The sequence below is a fragment of the Melozone crissalis genome, unplaced genomic scaffold, assembly GCF_028551555.1.
Source record: "Melozone crissalis strain CALT ecotype California unplaced genomic scaffold, PUWL_Pcris_2 ptg000004l_1, whole genome shotgun sequence".
Taxonomy (NCBI): Eukaryota; Metazoa; Chordata; class Aves; order Passeriformes; family Passerellidae; genus Melozone; species Melozone crissalis.
The window spans coordinates 42425551-42447511 of NW_026535782.1; the positions used below are offsets into that span (position 1 = coordinate 42425551).

A 21961-nucleotide genomic window follows, 5' to 3' on the forward strand; every position below is an offset into this window, starting at 1 on the left:
GGGCATCACCTCAGTCACAGGATGCAGGGGGAGGAGGACAGACACTCCCCCACCAGCACTGGGGCCACGGTGGCTGCCCACGCTCGTGGTGTCAGACACTGCAGTGCTGTGAGTCCAGATGGGGCAGCCACCAGCCCAGGGGTCTGGGGTGGATGTGGAGGGCACCAGGAGTGCTGCACTGCCCGTTGCTGGCTGCCCCCCTGAGTGCCCCTGTCTGTCCTGTTGCCGGAGGGCAGCAAGGACCTGTGGCCCCTTCTCCTCATCCACTGCTGGAATGGGTACACTCTGGGCACCCCAGGGCTGCTCAGTGCAGGGGAAAAACATTCCCCTGGGGCTTGTGGGGGCCTCACCAATCTGGGAGTACCTGGTGTGTGCTGGGGGAGCCCTCACGGGAGCGGCAGCGTGAGTGAGGGATGGAGCACCAGCGATGGCTTAGCTGATTAGCCTTATTAATAGACATTAAACCCTGGCTGGGAGTGTGGCCAGGCCCCCGCTGCCCCCCTGCTGCTGAGGGGCTCCAGGGCTTTACAGCCCAGGCCTTGTCCTCCCCAACAGCCCACCTGGGCTGAGCCCCAGCCCCCTCCCTGGAAGTTAAAGGGTTCCCCCACAAGCAGCCAGAGACTGGCTGGTCCCAGTGCCTGCCAGCCCTCCTCTTGTGGGCCAGCCCCTGGGGAGGCTGGCTTTGAGGGGGCTCTTCAGCTGCCCGGGGTGGGCAGGATCTGGCAGTTTGAGCCATGGCTGGCAGCGATTCCTTGGCTGCTCCACCTTGTCTCACTTCTCTGCTGGGCACATGCCCTGCAAAACCCCACCACCGCTTCTCCATCGTGGCTGGCAGCTGAGAAAGCCTCAAAGGCTTCAAAAGCAGCTGCTTTACCTGTTTGGTACCTTACTGAAGCATGGGCACATGGTCTCCTCCTCCACTGCCTCCCACCCCAGCACCCCTCACCCTCACCCCGCTTCTTCCTCTCTTGGTCCCTGTGACTGAATCCATCCCTGCCAGCTGCCCTGCTGTGCTGGGGAAAAGGCAGGGAGCCCCTGGGCAGCGGGATTACCGGGGGATTCGGGCTGTGGCAGGCAGCCACCAAGTCCCCATTGGCTGGAAAAGCCTCTTAAAAGTGGAGAAGTGCTTTCTGCCCGCTCAGCACCCGCCAGTCTCTGCCGACCTGAAGCCATAAGCAGCTCCTGACCCACATCCACACTGGGGGTGCCGTGGGACACTGCTGGCACCCACAGGAGGCAGGGGAGTGCCCCACACAGGGTGTGCCCCCAGATCTGCCACAAACAGCTCTGCTGGGCACCACTGGAACTGGAGGGAAGCAGGCTGAGAGGGGGATTAGCTGTCTTGTGAGGACGTAGCTGCTCCAAAGGAAGGAACGGAGCACAAGAGACTGCTCGACAGGTGCTAGATTCCTGCAGGCATTGTCCTGTGCCCACCATGGAGAAAAGATCCAGCAGGACCTTCTAACCAGGCACCCTCACCCAGAGCCGGGAAGTGCCAGCCAGTGGGAGAAGGAAGCGCTGCTGAAGGATCTGCTCAACCCTTGGGGGCTCAGCTTGTGCTCGGAGGCCATCGCTGCGTTGCACAGGTCAGTGCTGTGGAGGGATGCTGGCACCCTCGCCCCAGCAGCCAAGAGGAACAACCCACCCCAGGCCTGCATTCATTTAATTCTCTAAAAAATGCTTTCCTGGGGGTTGTCTGTGGGTTGGAGAGGCTGGTGGCATGAACTGTGGGCCTTGCACTCAATAGACTCCCCACCCCATCTGTACTGCATGGAGGCACTAAGAGCATTTATGTGGACCTTCCTGGGTGCAGCTTGTCTAGCACAGCGGGGATTTTCTGGGCATTATTCAGCACTGTCTGCACTGTACTCTGTGTGTGTCCAGGGACTGGCAGCCACAGCTGAACCTGCTGTGGTCTTCACCCTTCCAGCCTGGGCTTGTGCCTCCTGGTCAGTGCAAGTCTTCTTGCAGCCACCTGCAGCAAGTTCTGCTCTGGCCCACCTTCCTGTGATACAAGGGGAAGGGCAGGTGCCCATGCTGATGAGCTTTTAGGTGCATGTGAACTCACAAACTGTGTTTTTACCCGTCGATAAAGCTCCTTAACTGGGAACAAAATCATAGTGAGCAAAGGCAGGAGCAGGTATGTGGTGTGGCTGCTGTGAGCAGAGAAGCATGTGTGTCATGGTGTTAGGAACGAGGCAGCTCTGGGCTGCCTGGCTTCACAGCTGGGATAAACCTCCAGCAGAGCTGTTACAAGGTGTGCCATGACATATTGGCCTCGGAGGCATCGCCACAGGTGAGCTCCTCTGGTGCACCCCGTCATTTGCAGCCACACCTAGCTGCAGGCAGGTAAAAGTGCTTTCATGCTTTGCTGTACAGCTCTGTAGCACAGAGCAAGCGGCTCCTCAGAGGTGCCCTCCAGCTCCAGACTCAAACAAGTACTCACAGACATTTGTCTAATGTGCTCTTCAAAATCAGATGCCATGGGCTCATCATTGACAGGCAGTGCTACAAAATCTCTGAAGAGACAGACAAATATTTTCTTGCTAGGATGCTGGCAGGGAGCAGCAGGGTTGAGGGAAAGATGGATTGCAATGGTTTGATTGATTCATTTAATTTGCAGAGCAGGATGAGCTCAAGAAAAGCAAGGCTGGAGAAAAAACTCTCAGGCTTGGTTTGGTGGCAGCTCTTACTTGAAGTAGCTGCGTGCAGCAGAGGGTGCAGTGGTGGAGCACCAGCTCTGATTGAGAAATCAGCGTGCTTTGGCAGCTGGTCACCTTTTGTACAGCTGGATCCAGCTTGTCAGTCAGCTGGAGCTGGGACAGGAGCAGTGGGAAAAATGGCAGAAACGGAGCGAGGCATTCAGTCTGGCTGTCAGGGTGCCAGTGATCCAGAAAACACCAGTGAGGGTGAGATGGGGAGGTGTGGGTAGCTGGTATCATTATTCTTCTCGTCCTTGTAGGGATTCCTTGTCTTAAAAATATCTTTATAGCCCCCTGCTTTCAGTTCATGTGTCTGTTCCTTGCCATAGTCCCTGAGACCTGGGCTGGGAGGGAGAGATTAGAGTAGCCTGTGCTGGCCCCAGCGGATCAACCCAAGAGCTGCTAGGAAACAGCCATCCAGACTGAGCCCCAGCCCATGCTCAGAGCCAGATTATTCAGCTCCCTTTATTGTGGCTCACAGCATCCTGAAAGTTTGGGGAACTCTGCTGCAGGGACCCATGGTGGACGCAGGCACCTGAGTGCTGCACTCTGTTTTTCCCCTGCAGAGGGGAAGGAGGGCTACAGCTGGGGGTGGCTGTGGAGTAAGACCACTCTTGCAGAGTAAGGGCCCTCTGTGCCATCCACACTTTTGTTTAAAGGATTTGCACTTCAGCATCCAGAGCAACAGCAACTATGGGAATCAGCTCAACTCACCCCCTTTGCATGGAGGACACCAAAAACAGGCCCTTCCTCGAGAAATGCACCCAGATCCAAAGTTCCCAGGTTCTAGCTATGTGTGTCACATCCACAGGACAGTCCCTGTCCCCTCAGCACTCTCTAGTCCATTTGTGACTCCTGGCATTTCCCACAACCGCTGGTGCCAAGGGATGAGGACGCTGCTGCCACCTTGCAGCCCTTCAGCCAGGAGAGCTGGGCAGGAGAGAGGACCCTTGCCAGGAGTGTGCTGCCACCAGACAGTGACAGGAGACAAACCAGACCCAAAAAAGCCCAGCTCTGGCATGCAGAATGCCTGTCTAATCTACTTGGGAGTATCTGCAGTGTAAGTCCAGTGATGGCTTTGCATGCAGGTGTGGAAATAATCCTGGCTGACAAAGAAACTGTAGCCAATGGTGCTGCAAGGGGCAGAACCTGGTACCTAAGGGAGAAAGGAAAAACATACCCACAGCAGTCAGCTGGAGCAAAATTCCTGGGCAGCTTAAGAGCCCTGAGAGCAACTCACAAGACATCCCCTTTAATTCCCTCCTTCTCCCCATTTAGGCTTTGTTCCGGCCCCTCCGTGTACGTACAGAGCCCTAATCTCTCTGGCATGCAAATAACCACCGGGTTTTTGTGCTCTCCCCCTTCACCTATTTCGGAAATCTGGCCCCTGAGGGCGGGGAGGGGAGGGAGAAGGAGAGTGCCATGCACTGGGGCCTCCCAGAGGGAAGAGCAGAGGGCTTAATGGATCTCCTTGCCTCACTGCTGGAGGTTTCTGTGCCAGGGCAGGTCTTGGGGGACTCCCCACTGGAGCAGACCAGCATGGGAGAGGCTCAAAGGCAGATTTTAGGAAGCAAAAAGGGTTCACATTGCTGGTCTTTGCCTCTCCCCATCTGTAGGTGAGGCTGGATATGAAGCAAGGGGGGTGCTGCAGACCCTGATGCTGCACCAGGTGCAGCATTCCAGGCCCAGCTGGGAGCTGTTACAATGCTTGGCTGTGTTTGGCCAGGGTTATAGAGCTCTGGGCTGCCCCAGCCTCAGGGGGAGCTTCCCACCTCTGCCCAGCTGAGGCATGACATCACCCCCCAAAGCAATCTCACCTCACCTGGCAGGATCAAGGTGCAAAGAGCAGATGTGGCCCCCAATGAGCCTCTCAGAGCCTGGAGATGGTGGGCATGGAGAGAAACCTTGCAGTAAATATTTGTTCCTCTGCTCTGTTCTGCTCTGCTCTTCTTGCAGCACCGGCAGATTTTCTCTGTTTCCCTACTTCCTCCCAGCCTGCCTTTCCATTCCTAGGTTAGAAGATGGGGAGACCTGACCCAGAAGAAGGGCAGCTGCCGGCTCCCGTGAAGCCCCCAGATGGTGGCTGGGGCTGGATCGTGCTCCTTGGCTGCTTTGTGATCACCGGCTTCTCCTATGCCTTCCCCAAAGCCGTCAGTGTCTACTTCAAGGAGCTCATGAAAGATTTCCACGTGGGCTACAGTGACACGGCCTGGATCTCTTCCATCATGCTGGCCATGCTCTACGGGACAGGTGATGCTTGGACACACTTCCCCCTCCTCAGCTCACACCTCTCCCACTCTGCCATGGGCCCAGACCATGTCCCCATGGACTCTCTCATGCTCACTGGCCTGGTCATGATCCACCATGCAGAATACAATTGTCCTCCCACTTCTCTTCTGGAAGTGTGCTGCATCTCATATCCCTGTTTCCTCTGCCCCAGGAGACCTCAGGGGTCACCCCACCTACATCCCAGACAGTTTATAAAGGGTTTGCTCCCACTGCTGAAGCGCTGCTCCTGTCACACCAAGCACAAGGGAATAGGGGTCCAAAGGCAGGGCAGAACAGAAGCCTCCACATCACCAGCTCCTCTCCCTTGGCCAGGCCCAACAGACGTGTACCTAAGCAGCCAAGGAGTGAGCTCCATCATTGCAGCTTCATCCTCCCTGAGAGCCCTGCTTGGGCTGCCTGCCCCTTCCCAGCTGTCCTGTCCCCTCCTGGTCACCTGCTCTGTCTCCTGTGCTTCCTCCTAGGACCAGTATGCAGCATCATGGTGAACCAGTTTGGCTGCCGGCCTGTGATGCTCATTGGTGGGCTGCTGGCTTCTGCTGGCATGATCCTGGCATCTTTTACCACCAACATCATTGAGCTTTATCTGACAGCTGGCGTGCTGACAGGTGAGAACCCTGGGATTTGGGGGGCAACACAGGCTTACCTGGGGAGAGCCAAAACCACGTCGTATTTTCCTCTAGCACTGCCATGTCTAGTATCAGGTCTCCCCAGCCTATTTGCACACAATATGGGAAGCACCTAGTCCTGAATGTTGCACCTGTGAGAGATGCATCTGCTGGATCTAAAGAGCAGGGCCCTGTGGTTGAGAGACAGAAGAAAACTAGGTGGTGCTCAGTGATCCTGGTGACTGTGGTAGGCAACATCAGTACAGAGTGGCAGGGGAAAGAGGCAGAATTCCTGTGTAAGGCTCAGGTCCTGCCTAAGTGTGAGCACAATTACCTGATTCAAACCCACTTCAGGTGGACAGGCTGGTTTAGCCCATGCCCTGCAGGAGCTATCTACCAACATGAAGGCACAGAGGCTTGTGGGGAATACATTCATCCCATCATGGGACTTCAGGACTAGGATAGTCTGAGGGGAGTTTTCAGCTTGTTGCAAAACACATCTCATGTTCTTGCACTCCTGGCTCTCACTTCCATGTAGGTCTGGGTATGGCACTGAACTTCCAGCCCTCACTGATCATGCTGGGCACCTACTTTGACAAGCGCCGGCCTCTGGCCAATGGACTGGCTGCTGCTGGGAGCCCTGTCTTCCTCTCCTCCCTCTCTCCTCTGGGGCAAGTGCTGCTGGAGAAGTTTGGCTGGCGAGGAGGGTTCCTTATCATGGGGGGCCTTCTGCTTAACTGCTGCACTTGTGGGGCAGTCATGAGACCCCTGGATATGGGCATGAAGAAGAAGATGGGGAAAGCTCAGGACAAATATGAAGCCAAGGAGATGCTGCCCATAGGAGGGAAGTCAGAGGAGGGAATCAGCACCACTGATGGAACCAAGAAAGGCAAGAAAGTCAAGAAGAAGCCCAAGAAAGGAAAGAAGCTTCTGGATTTTAGTATCTTCTCCAACCGAGGGTTTATCATTTACACCATTTCAAAGTTCATCCTGGTCCTGGGTCTCTTCGTGCCCCCCATACTGCTGGTCAACTATGCCAAGGACACAGGCGTCCCGGACACCGAGGCCGCGTTCCTGCTCTCCATCATCGGTTTCATAGACATCTTTGCCCGCCCAGCCTGCGGCATGGTGGCAGGGCTGAAGTGGGTCCGCCCTCACGTGGCCTATCTGTTCAGCTTCTCCATGCTCTTCAACGGCTTGACAGACATCTGCAGCGCCAGGGCCAGCAACTACACGGGGCTGGTCATCTTCTGCGTCTTCTTTGGCATCTCCTATGGCATGGTGGGGGCACTGCAGTTCGAGGTGCTGATGGCCATCGTCGGCTCCCAGAAGTTCTCCAGCGCCATTGGGCTGGTCCTGCTCATCGAGGCTTTCGCCGTGCTCATCGGCCCACCCTCTGCAGGTAGGTGTCTTGCTGCAGGTGCCTCTTTTGGCCGACACTGCTCCACTGAACTGCAGGTACCGGCCACGGACACCGCACTCGAAGAAAGACCCTATTTCTCAACTTTAAATTTGCTCTAGAAGCTGAGAGCTGATCTCAGCCTTCACTACGAATGTTGCATAGAACCATGTTAAGGATAGGGTCAGGCGCATGCTGCAGACAAACCTTTTAGAGTCTTCATTAAGACAAAGCAAGTGTCTCTCAAATGCTCCTTGGTGTCCCTGGCCTTTTGATTGGCACTGTGAATAGTGATCTCAATTTGTTTGGATCCCAATTCCAAGGCACAGGTGTTTTGCTGTCAGTCAAGTCAAAGCAGTTTGCACAGTCCCCCGAGGCATTTGTTGGTAATTTTTCTAAGAGGATTAAGACACTCACAGCTTTTCAGCCAGTCTAGTCTAGGTCACAGCCCCTGGTAAGGTCCAGGCCCCACAAACAGCCCATAAAAACAGGCTGTTGAATGGAGGTTGGTGTAGATTAATGTTAAGTGACTGATCACATGTGAGAAAGCCAAATCATGCCCAAGGCTCATTTCCAAACAAAGTGCAGTTTCCTGATTCACAAGGAAGAGTCAGGGACAAGACTATGGAAAATCCCCAGGCAGGAACCTCTCTGTTGTTTCTTGCACTCCCTTCCTTCAGCTGTAACACATAGGCTAAAGCCCAGCATTGAAGACTTTTGTGTGAATGGTCTTTTCCTCCACACAAACCACAGTTACAAGTAAAACCTGCCCTCAGCAATTCCAGCCAGTTCTCAAGTAAAATTTGGCAGCCAAGAGAGGACCCTCTTAAATGCTAACAATAATTCCTGTCTCACTTTATAAGCTGTGGGGCAGTCAGCAGTCCCAAGCCAGGGAGGGTCAGGAAATATGTGTCTTGGAGGCAGCTGCAGAGAGATCATTGGGGAAGAGGGGGATGTAACAGCACCTTGCCCCAAGGAGCAAGGCCCACCAGTGGGGTGCTAACAAGGGAATCCCTCAGCCCTCCTGCCTCAGCTCAGCTGTGCCTTGGTGCTGTGTGCAAGTACAGTGCAGGGTCACTGAAGAACCGTGCTAGGGGCAGCCAGGTCGTGCTGGGGGCTGCAGGACCCCCCTGGCACAGGAAGCCCGAGCGCTCTGACAATCCTGATGGCTCGGACTCGGGGAGAACAGTGCTCAGCTGGGAGAAGGGGGGTGAACAAAGTGGCTTTGTTTGGTGTAATCCTCCTGAGCTGCTTCCCGCTCCGTGGGGCCGAGGGGGTTTGGCACAGGATAAGCTGCACTCACACACACGCACACGCACGCGCGCTGGGGCTCCTCGCTCGCCATCCGGCTTGGCTGAACAGGGCCACATTCACCTGCCCAGGAATGCACCACGTGCCTCCCATGACTGCTCCGGGAGGCACCTCGGTGTGTCCTGGGGCTGGTTTCTGTAGCACAGCAGGAACTGGGGTCACATGTGCATTCGGGAGCAGAGCGCGGTTCCACGGCTGCATCCTGATGTCAGCAAGGCAGCTGCTTGTGCTCCCCAAGGACTGGGACCACTTCCTCCATTGCCAGCCCCAGTGGATACAGAAAATATACTGAGAATATCTCTGGCACAGAAATCATCATGTGTGGGCCAGCCAGAGGGATTTCTCTGCCAAAGAGAAATTTGTTCTTCCCTTCAGAATGTTTTCCTGACATAATAGCTTAAGAAATAGCAATGCCTCTCAAACTTTCTTTTCTGAGACTGGCCAATCCAAATCATGAGAGGCTTTTCCCACTTTGGCAAGTAGAAGATGGCCCACCGTGAAAGTGTCACAATTATTTAAGCTTGTCCAAACAAGGGAAAACACCAACCATGCACTGTTACAGTACCTTCCCTGGAAGTACAGTGCAGCTCTTTCCCAGGGTGATTTTTAGGTATTCAGGTTTCTTGCTGTTCCCTTGAGGAATGGGTCCTCAGACAAATGCAGGTGTTGCCCACCTGCACTGGGCTGTCCATGTAGGAGTGCGTAGGCTGAATTTAACCACCTTATGTCTTCTCCAACCATCAGGCCGCCTGGTCGATGCTCTCAAGAACTATGAGGTGATCTTCTACCTGGCGGGCTCGGAGGTCGTGCTCTCCGCCCTCTTCCTGGGTGTGGCCAGCTACTGCTGCCTGAACCGAGGGAAGAAGGAGCCTCCCCCCGAGAACAACCCCACTGCGGGAGCGGGGAGCGACACCGAGGAAGCGGAGTCCGACGTGCAGGAAGCCGAGGAGCACAGCAGCGACAACCACCAGCCGGCCCACAGCACCGACAACGCCGTGGTGGTGGCCAGCGAGGAGGCCAACCATGTGGCAGAGGAGCAGCGAGGGGAGGGAGGCGGCTGTCCCGCAGGGGACGGGGAGGTGCTGGCACGGGACGGCGGCAACGCTGACCAGATGGTGGAGAGGGACAGTTTCTAGCCAGGGCAGAGAACAGGGATGTATAAAACTGGCCTTGTGTGCAAGCACCTCAGCATGGGAGGGTAGGTGGGATGCGGGGAGCAGAAAGTTGGGACAAAGGCAGATGTAAGAAATAAGAGGGAGAGGTATAAGAATAGCTGGTCCCTATGTACATATGTCCACAACCTACCCAGTGATACGTATGCTTGCATCCTGCACCCATGCTGGTACAACACAGGCTCAGAGCAGCCCAAACACCAAAAAGAAAAAAATAATCTTTCCTCACTTTCAAACCAGCCCTGGAGAAAGTCTTCTGAAGAGGCTGCCAAGGACTCTCCTTTTCCTTCTGCATTGTCGCAACACAGAACACAAACAATTAGAGACTCTTTGTAATCAGATCTGGTATGCTCTGTTCTGGTGTCAGTGTTTCCTTCACCCCACTTCCCTGTGTGGATAGTGTCAGTCTCACTGGCAGCACGTTTAGGAGGTGCAGGGGCACCAGCACGGGGGCAGACACCAGGCTCTCTGCAACACCTCCCTCGGGCACTGCCGAACCAGGCGACCACCAGCTCCGAGCACCTCTGCCTGGCGCATCTTTTGCGGACGGTAAAGCTGGGGCAGTGACACCTGATGCTGCTTCCCCAGGTAGGGAAGCGCTGCCTTAGAGGCTGCTGCTGAGGTACAAGAAGAAGACACCTAAGAAAGGCTAATGCCATTAGGTGTGCAGCCGCAGCACGGAGCCTCGCTGACAGGAATAGCACCAAGCCAGCTTTATCTAGGCTCAAGTGAGCCCCGCTGACGTGTGAAGGGAACAACTTTGCCCCTGTGGGGGCGGGGGTTTCAAGGCAGGTAAATAACCATGTCCCAAGCGATTATCCACCGAGCAGGAATGGCACCAGACGTGCCTGTGTTTTCCTCTTAAATAGAGAAAACCTCCTTACATAAAGGAATCAAAGGTAAGGCAGAAGGACAAGCCCCAGTCCCCGAGTGCCGCTAACGAGGGTGTTGGAGCACGTGGTGAAGCAGGCATGACCCCCTCACCCCCTGCTGCAGTGGTGGATTTCTAGATTCAGAGAGGACAACCTTCCCTGGCATGCTTAAAGCACTTCTAATCTGCTTTAGGACTGGATCTTTTATAAACACCCCTGGCCAAAGCTCTTTCTTCCGGTTTCCTGAACTGCTTCACCTCAGAGACCCTGGGGGAACCTGTGACTATAACAGGGGATCAAAAACTAAGCAGAGGGCTACAGGGAAGGCAGCTTGTTGGGCCACCAAAAGTTATGTTTCATTCCAGACCAGACTGACTACAAATTAATGGGTAGTTGGCAGGATCCATAAAGCCATTTAAACACGGCAGAGGAGTGGGGACATGAAGGAAAGGGTTTCATTCTAGGTGCTCCCAAACAAAAACCAGCAGCAAATGATGAGCAAAATAAAGCTGTTGAAGAACATCAGTTTAAGAAGAGACAGAAGAACTGGAGATTGGATGGGAGAAGGTAAACCCCATGAGGCTGTACTCTGTCCCACAATAGCTAGCACCACTGTTAGATCTCATATTGAGCTATTCACAGTGGTGACTTTGGGCTTTTTCCTACTCAAACTCACTTAGAAATATCCCAAACAAGACTAAACCCCATACCAAACCCCAGATGCAACACTCCGGGAGAATGAGAGCAGCAGCAAGGGTGCTGGGGCCCTGCAGGCATTCACCCAGTGCTCTCAAAGCTTGTTTTCCCTTTCCAACAAGGAAAGGTCGCTATTTCTGCTCAACCAAGCTGCTCTGCAGTTCTTTCCCCAGTAACCCCAGGCTGGGTTTCCCTTATTCACTAGTATGCCCTCCAAGGAGCTCACAGCTTCCCAGAGGTCCAAGGTCCACAGCATGAAAACAACTGCCCTTGTCAGCCAGGCCAGTCACTAGAACAAGGTCCCCTCTGTTTCCTTGTCACAAGCCAACATTTCCCACTAAGCCTCCCGCTCTTAAATTATTTTCACAAAAGCAAATAAAAGCCCTCAGGGTACGAGGTCTCACTACAGACAGTGCTGCAAGATTCCCAGACCTCTTCCCAAAAAACCCAGCTATGCTGCTTTACACTTGGTTTCAATGGCTTTTAGGCAGACTCTGCTGAAGCATTTTCGGTTCCTCCTCAACTGCTTCGTGTTCTGGCCCAACAAACAACTCTGAAAGAGGATCAGGGACTTAAGCATCAGCTGAAGCTTGTGATGCAACAGCTGAGCTGTGTGGAGAAGCTGGCCTGGAGAGGGACAGGGATGCCACCTTGGTGGGACTAAGGCACCTGGTGGCCTTTAAAAGGCTGGTGCTCCCCTGGGAAGCTAAAATGCAGAGCAGCTGGTGCTCCTGGAGGACTGGCCTTGCTACAGCACTTATAACTCTCTTCCTCTGCAAATCTGCACTGCACTGACCACCACAGGTTGCTATAGAGATTATGCACCAGTACAAGACAAAAATGGCTAGTACATAACACCCATCTTCCCAAGATTACCTTAAGATTAAAACCAATGGAAGATAAGCAAAAAAACCTTTCATAGAAAGGCATGAAGGACATGAAATTAAATGTCACATATTTCTTTATTACAGACAATAGTCACTACACCAGTCTGTTTAAATTCTCCAGAGCAGCTTGACCATGGATGGCTTTTTTCCAGCCACCCACAGAGATGAAGAAGCTCCAAAAACAATCAAAGAGAAACACAAATCTAAAAAAAAGAAAAATCTTGATCATAAATTAATGCACTTAAATAACTTCTCCCATGACCACTAGAATGTAATAACAGAGAAGTCAAAACCCCTGGCCCAAGAACACCACCACTCCTGGCAGCTGTGCTGCCCATTAACAGATGAAGTGCCATCTGCATCTGGGATTGGCCCATAGGGATGGAGGGAGAGGAAGAGAAAAAGAAGAAGGAAAGAAGCACTCTCACTTACCTCAGCTTTCCTTTTCCCCCTTCCCTTCTGCTAGGGAATGGGAGGATAGCTACTGCTGCTGGCTGGCCCAGAGGCAGCACAAAATAGTTGTGCAGAGAGGAAAGCACACTAGTCATTCTTTATACTAAAAAAACCCAAAGCCTCTTCCTCTCTCCACAAGGGCTTGTGTCTCCTTTCTATTTTAAAGATAGGGTATTTCCATCACAGTCCTAAGGTGGATCCTCAGAAGGAGCTTGAAGACAGCAAGCAGTGACGCCAACACTTCCCCACAGCACAAGGGGAGGATGGAAGGGGGCTGCCCTCACCATTTGTAATCCCCTCCAAACCCTTAACCAGCTTCCATGTGCCAGAGAGGAGTGGTGCTGCCCCCGTGCTCAGCAGAGTCCTGCCTGCACAGGGGCACATGGTGGTGTAGGAGTGGCTTTTCCTCCCCACACTGCAGTACCCAGGTTGGGTACCAGAAGTCCCCAGGGGCAAAAAGAATTATCCAGGCAAACAAGCAAAGGAAAAGAGACGAAAGCAGAGGTTGGTCCCAATCCAACCAGCTACCCCACCCAGAGCAGAGAAGGAATCCCAGGCTGGACACACAGAGAAATGGTGGAGGATGAATGGCCACGCGAAATACATGTTTTCATAAGTCTGCAGAGTCCTCCCTCTGGCCATGCTGACCCACTCAGGCATCATCAATGAGCTTCTCTCCATTTGCGTCCTCCCTCCCGCTACCCTCTCTCTCGCTTTCTCCTTCTTCTTCCGCCCCATCTGTGTAGGTGTCCTTCTGCCCATAGCTGAGAGTGGTGCGGGCGAGGTCCACCTCGATGGGAAAGACATCGGCGTCCCGGAGCACGGCGTAGCAGTCGTCGTAGTACTTGGACATCGTGGAGACAAAACGCTGGAGCTGGAACACGATGTCCTGCACTGCAGTGGAGACATGTCGGGGGGAAAAAGTGTAAAAATTTCCTTTCCAAACACTGTGAAGGCTGTGATCAAGCTTCCCTTACCAGTGTTAGATACCACTGCCTACACATTTTGCCCCTCAGAGCTGATGTCTCGGGTACAGCCACAAAGGAGCTCTTCAGCAAAGAAGAACTGAGCTGCCTTCTGAGCTGAGACAGAGGAGGAACAGAGAGGCCGAAGTCAAGTCATGTCTGCTGAACTCAGCAGTGGCACTCACCATGTTTCTGGTCCAGGAGCTCTATTTTCTCCAGCACGTCCTTCCTCATCTTGGCAAAGCGCGTGCGAGCCTCCTGACGGCAGCGCAGGATGAGGCGGTACTCGTAGTTCCCAGTGCTGACCCGGTAGAGAGGCTCACCCAGAGCCTGCCAAAAACACAGCGCCATGTGAGGGACTCCCACAGCAGTGCTTGCACTCAGTCTGCCTACCAGAGCGCACTCACAATGGCCTTGAGTTATTATGGACCTCTCAGGCACAAGGAACTGCTGTCAGGAAGCAGGAGGAACACTGAGCCGTGTCAAAAACTGGCAGTCAGTGCGACCACTTTGAAGGCCAAACACACCAACCATGGTAAAACATCACTACTAAGCAAATACAAAAGGACAGGCACCTTTCAGCCCAGCATGGAGAGGTGACATGGCCTCTTACCTGCACTAGCAAGACAGGCATTAAGAACAAGTTTATATCAAGCACACAAAAATTCTGCCCTCCTCTGTAAGGTTTTCCCTGTATGGATTGCATAATGAATTACATATCTACAAAGGGAACCCTCTGGTATCTACAACCATCCAGACAAAATACTGGAAACCAACAGGGAAGGACCTATACATTGTCCTGCAAAAGTCTGGAAAGGGGTTAGCTCTGTCAGCAATGAAGCATCCTTCCCTTGCACCTGTGAACACAACATACAGAAAAATCTGTGCTACAGACTACGGCTCCCTAACACACACTGCACGTGCCAAACCCAGAGGTGCCGCTCTACTGGGCAAGACTGGCATTCTTTCCTTCCCATTTAGAAGGAAATGTATAATAAAAGATTGTGTTAGGAGTTTGATTCCTGCCTGGCACTTGGGAACTAGGCATTCCAAGAAATCAAATGCCTGCTCTGAGGTTGATACCAAGGATAAAAAAAGATGTTGCTCTTATGCAGGGAAACTGGAATTTATGGGATACCTTTAGCTATTTTAAACAGAGCTGTTAAGGATTAAAGTCCTAAAACTCTAAACTATAAACCCCCTATTGTTAACAGATATCCTTTAATCAATTTCCTTCACTTATAAATGTAGCTTCACATGCATTTTGCTACAGAGAAGCTAAATCTCCATTTCTAAGAAACAAGTCTTAATGATAAGCTGTGCACTACACACAAATGGAATCTGTGAAGATAACACCTTAATCCTCCTTACATAACCTAATAGTACTTAAACACTGAGAAAGGCAACCACGGAGCAAACAAGCTGCAGTGCTCCCCAGGTAGCATTTAAGCATCCCCTATTTCTAATACATTAAGAATAAATGTATGTAATTCCTTAGGATGCATTCACTTGTTTGGGTGCTGACAGGCACAGGAGTGCTTTTGCAATTGTACTGATACTCACAATGCAGCTGTACTCTTCATCATCCATCTCTTTGACTTTCAGGCAGTAAGACTTTGCAGAATTAAAGATAAAAAAAAGCAAAACAAGAAGGAATTATTAAAAATTAGAAACAACTTTATCATCACCCATAACTATGAGGTTGCACCATTCCAAGCCTTTTTTCAGTGGACAGACTCTGAAGAAAGCACAGTGGGAAAAAAATCCTGTGTTCATCTACTCTTTGGGAAAAGACAGTATAAGAAAAGTATGAGATGGGAATACACAGGAAGGAAAACAAAAATATTAATTGCAGGAAGGACTGATGTAGGAAGAGATTCTACCATATTCCCTAGCCTTAGGGCTGCAGCTCCAAGTACTACTCTCAACAGGCAAAAGGAAACAGATTCCTCCAATTAGAGAACAGGTGAACTGAGCAATCTTACCCTTTTTGGGTAGAAAACGAAGGCTGAATGGAATGAAGGAAGGAAAAAAAGGCAAGGTCTAAATTAGAGCAAATATGACTTGACAGTTGCTTACTTTGGCTAAAGAAAGTGTCCAAAATTACCTGAAAAATATGTAAGGGGGAGCTCTTTAGAGGAGTTCAAGAGTCTAAGTTGCAGAGAAACTCTTTAGAAATAAATCAGGAAATAATTCTGATCATGTAGAAAATAAGTCATATGGGTACTGTAAGATCTTTCTTACCAGTGAGAAGTGTTAAGTTAAAAGCAGGTATCTGAATCTGAGTAATCTGTCAGTAAACAAAGAACTAGAAAAAACAAGGCATTCTCTCATGGATTATGGAAGGATGGATATGTGATCATATAGGCTAGATGTGACTTTCAGGATGATTCTAGGAAACTTAATTTCAACCAACACTTAGGGAAAAAAAAAAAAGCAGCTCACCAAATATTCAAACTTGACATCCAGGTATTTTTTGATAGTCAGCCTTGTGTCAGGAATTGCTTTATTCAGATAGGTATTCAAGTCAGTGAGCATCTGCAAAGGAAACACCCTCTTGCTGAATTAAGACCAAAAAACATGACTACAATTCAAGTGCAACCTTTTCCCCAGCACAGGCCATGAGGCTGCCTCAAAACTCTTCTTTGAACTCCAGCACATTTGAAAGAAAATATTTTATCACGGCTCAGAATGGATAGAGCCTCCTCTACTGTCACTGGCAAGTGGTTCCAGTGCTAGAAATGCTTGCCTCACTTACAGCATGGATTCATCTGCTTTTGACTCATTTCATTTTCAGCTGGTTCTGGAAACAGCTCTCCTTGATTCAAAGTTTTATGGCCCAGCATCATCTATCCAACACAGCACTGAAAGTGGAGCCCAAATCAACACTTAAATTGTCTCTTTGCTAAACTAAGTGCAGAGATCCCCTGGAGACTCTCACTCCTATATAATGACTGAAATCCTTACGTTGTTCCTGGGGTGCTTGTCTGAACTCTTTTAGTGACACAATGCAGTTATGGGTACCAATATCAGGTACTACACTGGTCAGTGAGACAACTCCTTCATTCCCAAAAGAGAAGGAGAGGAATATACCCATATGCAGAAATCACAGGGACAAGGTTGATATATTCATTATGTTATACCTCTCAGGTTCTTTTCATTGTGAAGAGAATTCCCTGAAGGAAAGCAGACAAGGATCCTTCTTCCCTTAATGAATGAACTTTTAAGACCACACCTTTAAAGACAGGCTTCTGCCTTTCTAGATTCCCCTCTCCTCCAAACCCTTTACTCCTGTGGTTGAATTCTTTACCGGCTTAATTGTTTTCAGAAGGTGAATCCCAAACTTCTCAATGTTGCGATGGGCATCAGCAAATTTCACAAAGGCTTCACTGGCAGCTGGTTGTGGTTCCCGTACACCAATGACAGAGAAAACATCTCCAAATGCTGCATGGGCAGAATAAACACAGACAGATGAACAAAGAGGTGAACCCTGAGAAAAATCTTGTGTCCAGTATTAGAAGTCTCTCCCATAACCTTACAATTAGCTGGGGGATGATGCTACATGTGGGAAATAGTAAAGGTAAGCTACATATTCCCTAAAGACCAGAGTTTGGCAGGGTATTTCCCCAATTCTCATGTGAAGGACAGGGCCTGTGTTAGCACTATGACTGGTAATACAGGAGAGCAGCCCTTCACAGCTCATTTCCGCAACCCTTGTTTTTTTTTTGAGTGAGAGAATCACATATCTAACTACTGACAAAAAAACTCCTAAAACTAAAGGTCAAAGATTTGTGCTCCCTTTGCTAAGATTCTTTACCTCTGTGTGTCTGAGATAGCTCAAAGAAAGCCCTGAGAAGACTCTTGGTGTGCTCTGTCAAGCCTGTGACGGAAGCCAGAAAAAACATTTAAGTCACTTCACTGAAACACAATGAAAGTATCCTTCTCTCCCATCTGCTGTCTGATGGAATACCAAGTTTACCTTTGTATAACTCTGCAGTCCTCTCCAGCTCCTCTAATCTCTTCACTAGTCCATCTAAATAGAAACAAGAATCAGAATAAAGAATTATAGCAGTCACATTCAAGACATGTTTAAGACCTGATCAGGTGGAAAAATACCAGTTTCATATATTTGGTTCAAATTTCCCTCACCCCTTAATGCCTGTCCTGTGATACAACATGGGAAACTTTTAAAATGACTGCAAACTTATTTTATAGTGTGGGGTCATCATCTATTGGCATTCACTAAGATGGTCCCTGCTTTAAATTAATCTGACCTGAGATAACATTTAAGTGGCACAGGGACAGGCTGAATCACTCTGGAAGGGCAGAGACAATCACAACAGCAAGGCAGAGCAGAAGAAAAGAATGTGGACCATGCAAGCAACAATAAAAAGCAGGCAAACACAGGAGAGTAAGCATTCCATTGGGAAAATGACCTCCTGGACAATACCTACCATTGCAAAGTATGGCTCGGCTCAGCCCCAGGGCATCTGCTGTCCCCGAGCTCATGTTCTCCACCAGCCGGTGCTTTACCTTCTTCAATACTAAAGGTCAAAACAAAGTGACAAACCAGCATCAAGGTCACTTCCACAGGCAGGAAAAGCTCTCCAGCCCATTCCACTGGTTTTCCATGCACTGGATAAACTGCACTTAACTCAGTATTGAGGCAGCAAGAAGAAAGAATATTGCAGAAACAGGGCACTCTGGTCCAGCCACGCCTAACACGTTTTCTAACTTGCCTATCTGCCCTGCTCTCACATCCTAAATACTTCAATCAATAGAGCTCCAGCAATTCTTTTGGAAGATTGTCCCAATCAATCACTCTGCTATAAGCAAAGCACTTATCTTGATATTTGGAACTAAACTTTGCTTATGCTATCTGCTGTATGACTTCAGCTGAAGTAATGAGGCTGAAAGACAATCAGGACTTAACGCCCAGTGCTGTCTCTTTCCTTACTTTTACCTTTTGAATCCTAATTAAACCCTTTTGCCACCTCTTAATGGAATTTCTGCCTCTGGTTGTCATACCCTACAAATTACTAGAGATATCTATGCCCTCCTTGGAACCAGATGACTCCATCACCTTTATTTACAGGCAGACTTGCCTGCAGATCCCAAGAACTCAGCTGAAGCCACAGTGCTCTGGAAAATACCATATTCTCATCACACTTCTGTTTTCCCAGAAATCCATCTCACTATTCACAATTTTCCAGAATTCCTGTCAATCTATTAGCACCATAATCACCAGGACAGTAAATGAGAGCAAAGAGAATGGATACATTTTGCTGAAAGTGAGAAAGGCAGACCATATAAAGGAGACAGCTGTGTAGGCTTAGTTCAAAACCAGACACTTTGTTTTAGCAATAAAGGCTCTCCTGTCTCTCACAAAATTTATGTTTGTACAAAACTCAGTGTAGATAGGTATTTCATCACTGTTCTCCATGGTTAGAAATCCCCACCAATGCCTTTCAATTGACACATTTCTGTGTACATCTCAAAATAGGTCAGTCTAACTTACACATATTAAAAATAGATTAATTAGATTATTATGCAGCTGAGATTCATCATCCATGCTAAACACAGCACAGAAAAACAAGCCTCCCACAACAACAATTAAGTCTAGATTTACCTTTCAAGCCTATTTCAAAATGTCAGGGAAGGATTTTTTTTAAACCTGTAACTCTCTTTGACAGCATCCATTTGAAAACAACTGAGTTAAGGGCAAGAAAGGAAAGAGATTTGGTTTTAGCTGAGACCAATCTTTCACCCTTCTGCATCATTTTAACACTCTAGGGAGAAAGAAACCAATCTTACCAATATCCAAAGACTTGCCCTGCTTTGGGTCAGCCTGAAGCTTGTTGTAGTGTATTGTCACTTCTCCCTGCAGAGAGAGCAAACCCCAAACTGCTGTGCTGGAAGCAGGCAGCAGCAGCTCCCTTTACCCAAGGACAATAAGCTGCCAAGTACAACCCAGAAGCTCCAGTGGCCCCCTCCTACCTCTCACCTTTACCATCTGTATCATCTTGGCCACCTCCACTTTGGTCTTGCCTTTGACGGATTTCCCGTTGACCCCGGTGATTTCATCCCCGGCTGCCACGGTGCCGTCCAAGGCTGCTGGAGTGTTATCGAACACCTGGGGCACAGACAGGCCCTGCACTCAGGAGAGGGGCAGGGCAGGGCTGAACAGCACACACCAAACACCTGCACTCCTCCCTCTTAATCCACTGCTGCTCTGGCCATGGCGAAGCTGCAGTTTTCCCCCTTCCCAAACCAAGAGGTGGGCTGACCATCTTGTTCCCTCAGGAAGTTCATGCCCCTAGGATGTGCCTCCTCAAGCACAGGATTTCCTGGTGTTGGGAGTGTCACACTGTGAATTCTAACATGCTCTCCAAGGAGAGGGATAATTCCAGCAGTCTTAATTTAATTCTTCCACACCTACTAGGTATTAGAGTAAGGAAATCTTTTCACTGGAAAGTGAGACATCATCTCCCACTTTGAGAAAAACAAACAGCATAGGGCTGTCTTTCCACACTTCCCATCTCTCAGGCCAACTCTGTTTTAAAAAGATGGCTTATTTTTCCTCCCCAGGTGCCCACCTGGACGATGTAGAGACAGGGGCAGTACTGTGCTCCTCCTCCAATGCTGATCCCAATCAGGTTCTGAGAGTCCTTCTTCAGGGTCACTGTCCCAGGTACAGTGGGAATGCCCCTACAAAAAGAAAGAACTGAACATAGGCAGAGCTGCCTGCATATGAAACAACTCTGGCATCTGAGTCAGTACAAATGGAAAACATCACGGGCACCACACATCCGAATTCATTCCCTCACCTCTGCCACAGGGTCTATCAGCATGGGCCAGCAGGGAGCCCTTCTGTGCCATCTTTCTCTTGGGACTGCATGCAAGGATTAGAGGTGCAAGAGACACCCTCATCCATGGCTAGGCACTGAAGAAACGCTATCATGCTTTAGTGTTTCACCTGGACTTAGTGCTGGGCTGAGAGGACAACTTGCACAGCATAAATGTGATGCAAATCAAGTGCTCTATGTTAAATGCAGGGCAGTCACTGCAGAGCAACACAAATATTCTTCTTTGCTCGCCAGCACAGCGATGCCTCATTCCCACTCTCCAGAGGGAGCAAGAAATCAGCACTGAACAGGAAGGCTGATGCCCAGCACACAGTGTCACACACAGGTAAATTTATCAACTCTCATTAGGCCTTGGTTGCGAAGCCTACTTCTATTGTAAGAAACACCAGGAAAAGACAAGTGAAATACTCACAGCTTATCTTCCTCAATATCATAGTCCAAATCTGCAAACATTGTTTTGGTTCAGTGCAGTCTGTTTGTCTGAAGCTGCTTATTCCAAACTCCCTGGGAAGAAAGAACAGAAAAAAACAAATAAAAGAATGATTGAAATAGAAAAAAACCAGAAAACCAGCCTGTCACCCTTATCAATCTCCTTTTTCTTTTTTGGGATGCCACATTGTGGTCTCTGCTCTTATATCAAAAGATGAAAAATTAGTCAAGTGTCCCTGGTTTTCTGCTCTGCATGCGAGAGTATGGATCCCTCGAATTTGATGCTGCATGTTCCAAACCCAACATTGACACACGTGCAGCGTTTCCAAAGCACAGAACAAAACGTGGTCCCTTCTCGCAGCTGCTTCTTCCCACGCTCGACCTTGCACCGCGACTGCTAAAATACTCAGCTTTATCCCCGACATCCATCACACATCTCCGTGCTCCTGACTTCACAGCAAGTCACGTCACTTTCTGACATTCACCGCCTGTCTCGGCAGGCCGTGCTCAAGCTTCCCACCGAAAGCCTCATTATTTCCCCATGCAAAAACCTCGTCTCCATTTAATTTCGGACAGCAATTAGCTAGCACGTTTGGGTTCCGCCCACCCTTCGGCAGTACCCAAGGGACGGCGACGCCGTGAGGGTGTGCGCCTCCACCACACCCGACCTGAGGGACCCGCGCTTCACCCACAGGGCAGCGGGGCCGGGCAGGGGCAGCGGTCAGGGGCTGCGGGCAGGGCAGGGCAGGGCAGGGGCAGCGGGCAGGGCAGGGGGCGAGCGCAGCCCCCGCCCCAGCCCTTGCCCCGGCCCCGGCCTGCCCGGTGGGACCGTCCGGGGGCAGCCGCAGGGGGGCGTCCCTCAGGGGCCCCCAGGCTCACCGGAAGCGGCCGCGCGGCGCCGTCAGCCCCCGCCGGCCACGTCACCGCCGGCGCCGCCCGGAAGCGCCCGCCCGAGCGCCGCCCCCCGCGCGCCCGCCGCGTTGCCATGGGGACCGGGGGAGCGGGGCCTGGTTCGGCCGCGGAAATGGCGGCTCAGGGGTGCCCTGATCGCTCTTGCAACCCCTGAACGGAGGCCGTAGCCACGTGGGGGTCGGCCTCTTGTCCCAGGCAACAAGAGCACGTAGTCACAAGCTGCACCAGGGGAGGTTTAGGTGGGATACCAGGAGGAATTTCTTCACGGAAAGGGTGGTAGACATGGGAATGGGCTGCCCAGGGAGCTGGTGGAGTCACCGTCCCTGGAGGTGTTTAAGGAAATGCTGGATGCGGCACTCAGTGCCATGGTGTGGTTGACGTGGTGGAGTTCAGTCACAGGTTG

The 21961-nt window shown here is 50.7% G+C and overlaps 2 protein-coding genes across 3 annotated transcripts; one reads left to right on the plus strand and one right to left on the minus strand.

Annotated features, from left to right (window-relative positions):
- Positions 1 to 1306: 1306 nt before the first annotated feature.
- Positions 1307 to 9763, plus strand: SLC16A8 (solute carrier family 16 member 8). The gene is made up of 5 exons (XM_054276617.1): positions 1307 to 1586; positions 4716 to 4952; positions 5453 to 5596; positions 6135 to 6998; positions 9051 to 9763. Exons 2-5 carry the CDS (start codon positions 4724 to 4726, stop codon positions 9440 to 9442), a joined length of 1629 nt encoding a protein of 542 aa, XP_054132592.1. The 5' UTR covers positions 1307 to 1586; positions 4716 to 4723; the 3' UTR covers positions 9443 to 9763.
- Positions 9764 to 11989: 2226 nt separating this feature from the next.
- PICK1 (protein interacting with PRKCA 1) lies at positions 11990 to 21592 on the minus strand. Of its 2 annotated transcripts, none has more exons than XM_054277655.1 (13): positions 21526 to 21592; positions 20630 to 20721; positions 19948 to 20059; positions 19356 to 19484; positions 19166 to 19232; positions 17806 to 17895; positions 17331 to 17384; positions 17169 to 17231; positions 16662 to 16795; positions 15797 to 15889; positions 14915 to 14965; positions 13537 to 13681; positions 11990 to 13280 (listed from the first exon to the last, which is right to left on the minus strand). In XM_054277655.1, the coding sequence occupies exons 2-13, from the start codon at positions 20668 to 20670 to the stop codon at positions 13039 to 13041; spliced, it is 1221 nt and encodes a 406-aa protein (XP_054133630.1). In that variant the 5' UTR covers positions 20671 to 20721; positions 21526 to 21592; the 3' UTR covers positions 11990 to 13038. The 2 variants fall into 2 exon arrangements, with proteins under 2 accessions (XP_054133630.1, XP_054133639.1); XM_054277664.1 differs by lacking the exon at positions 21526 to 21592 and adding an exon at positions 21339 to 21419.
- Between the last annotated feature and the right edge of the window lie 369 nt (positions 21593 to 21961).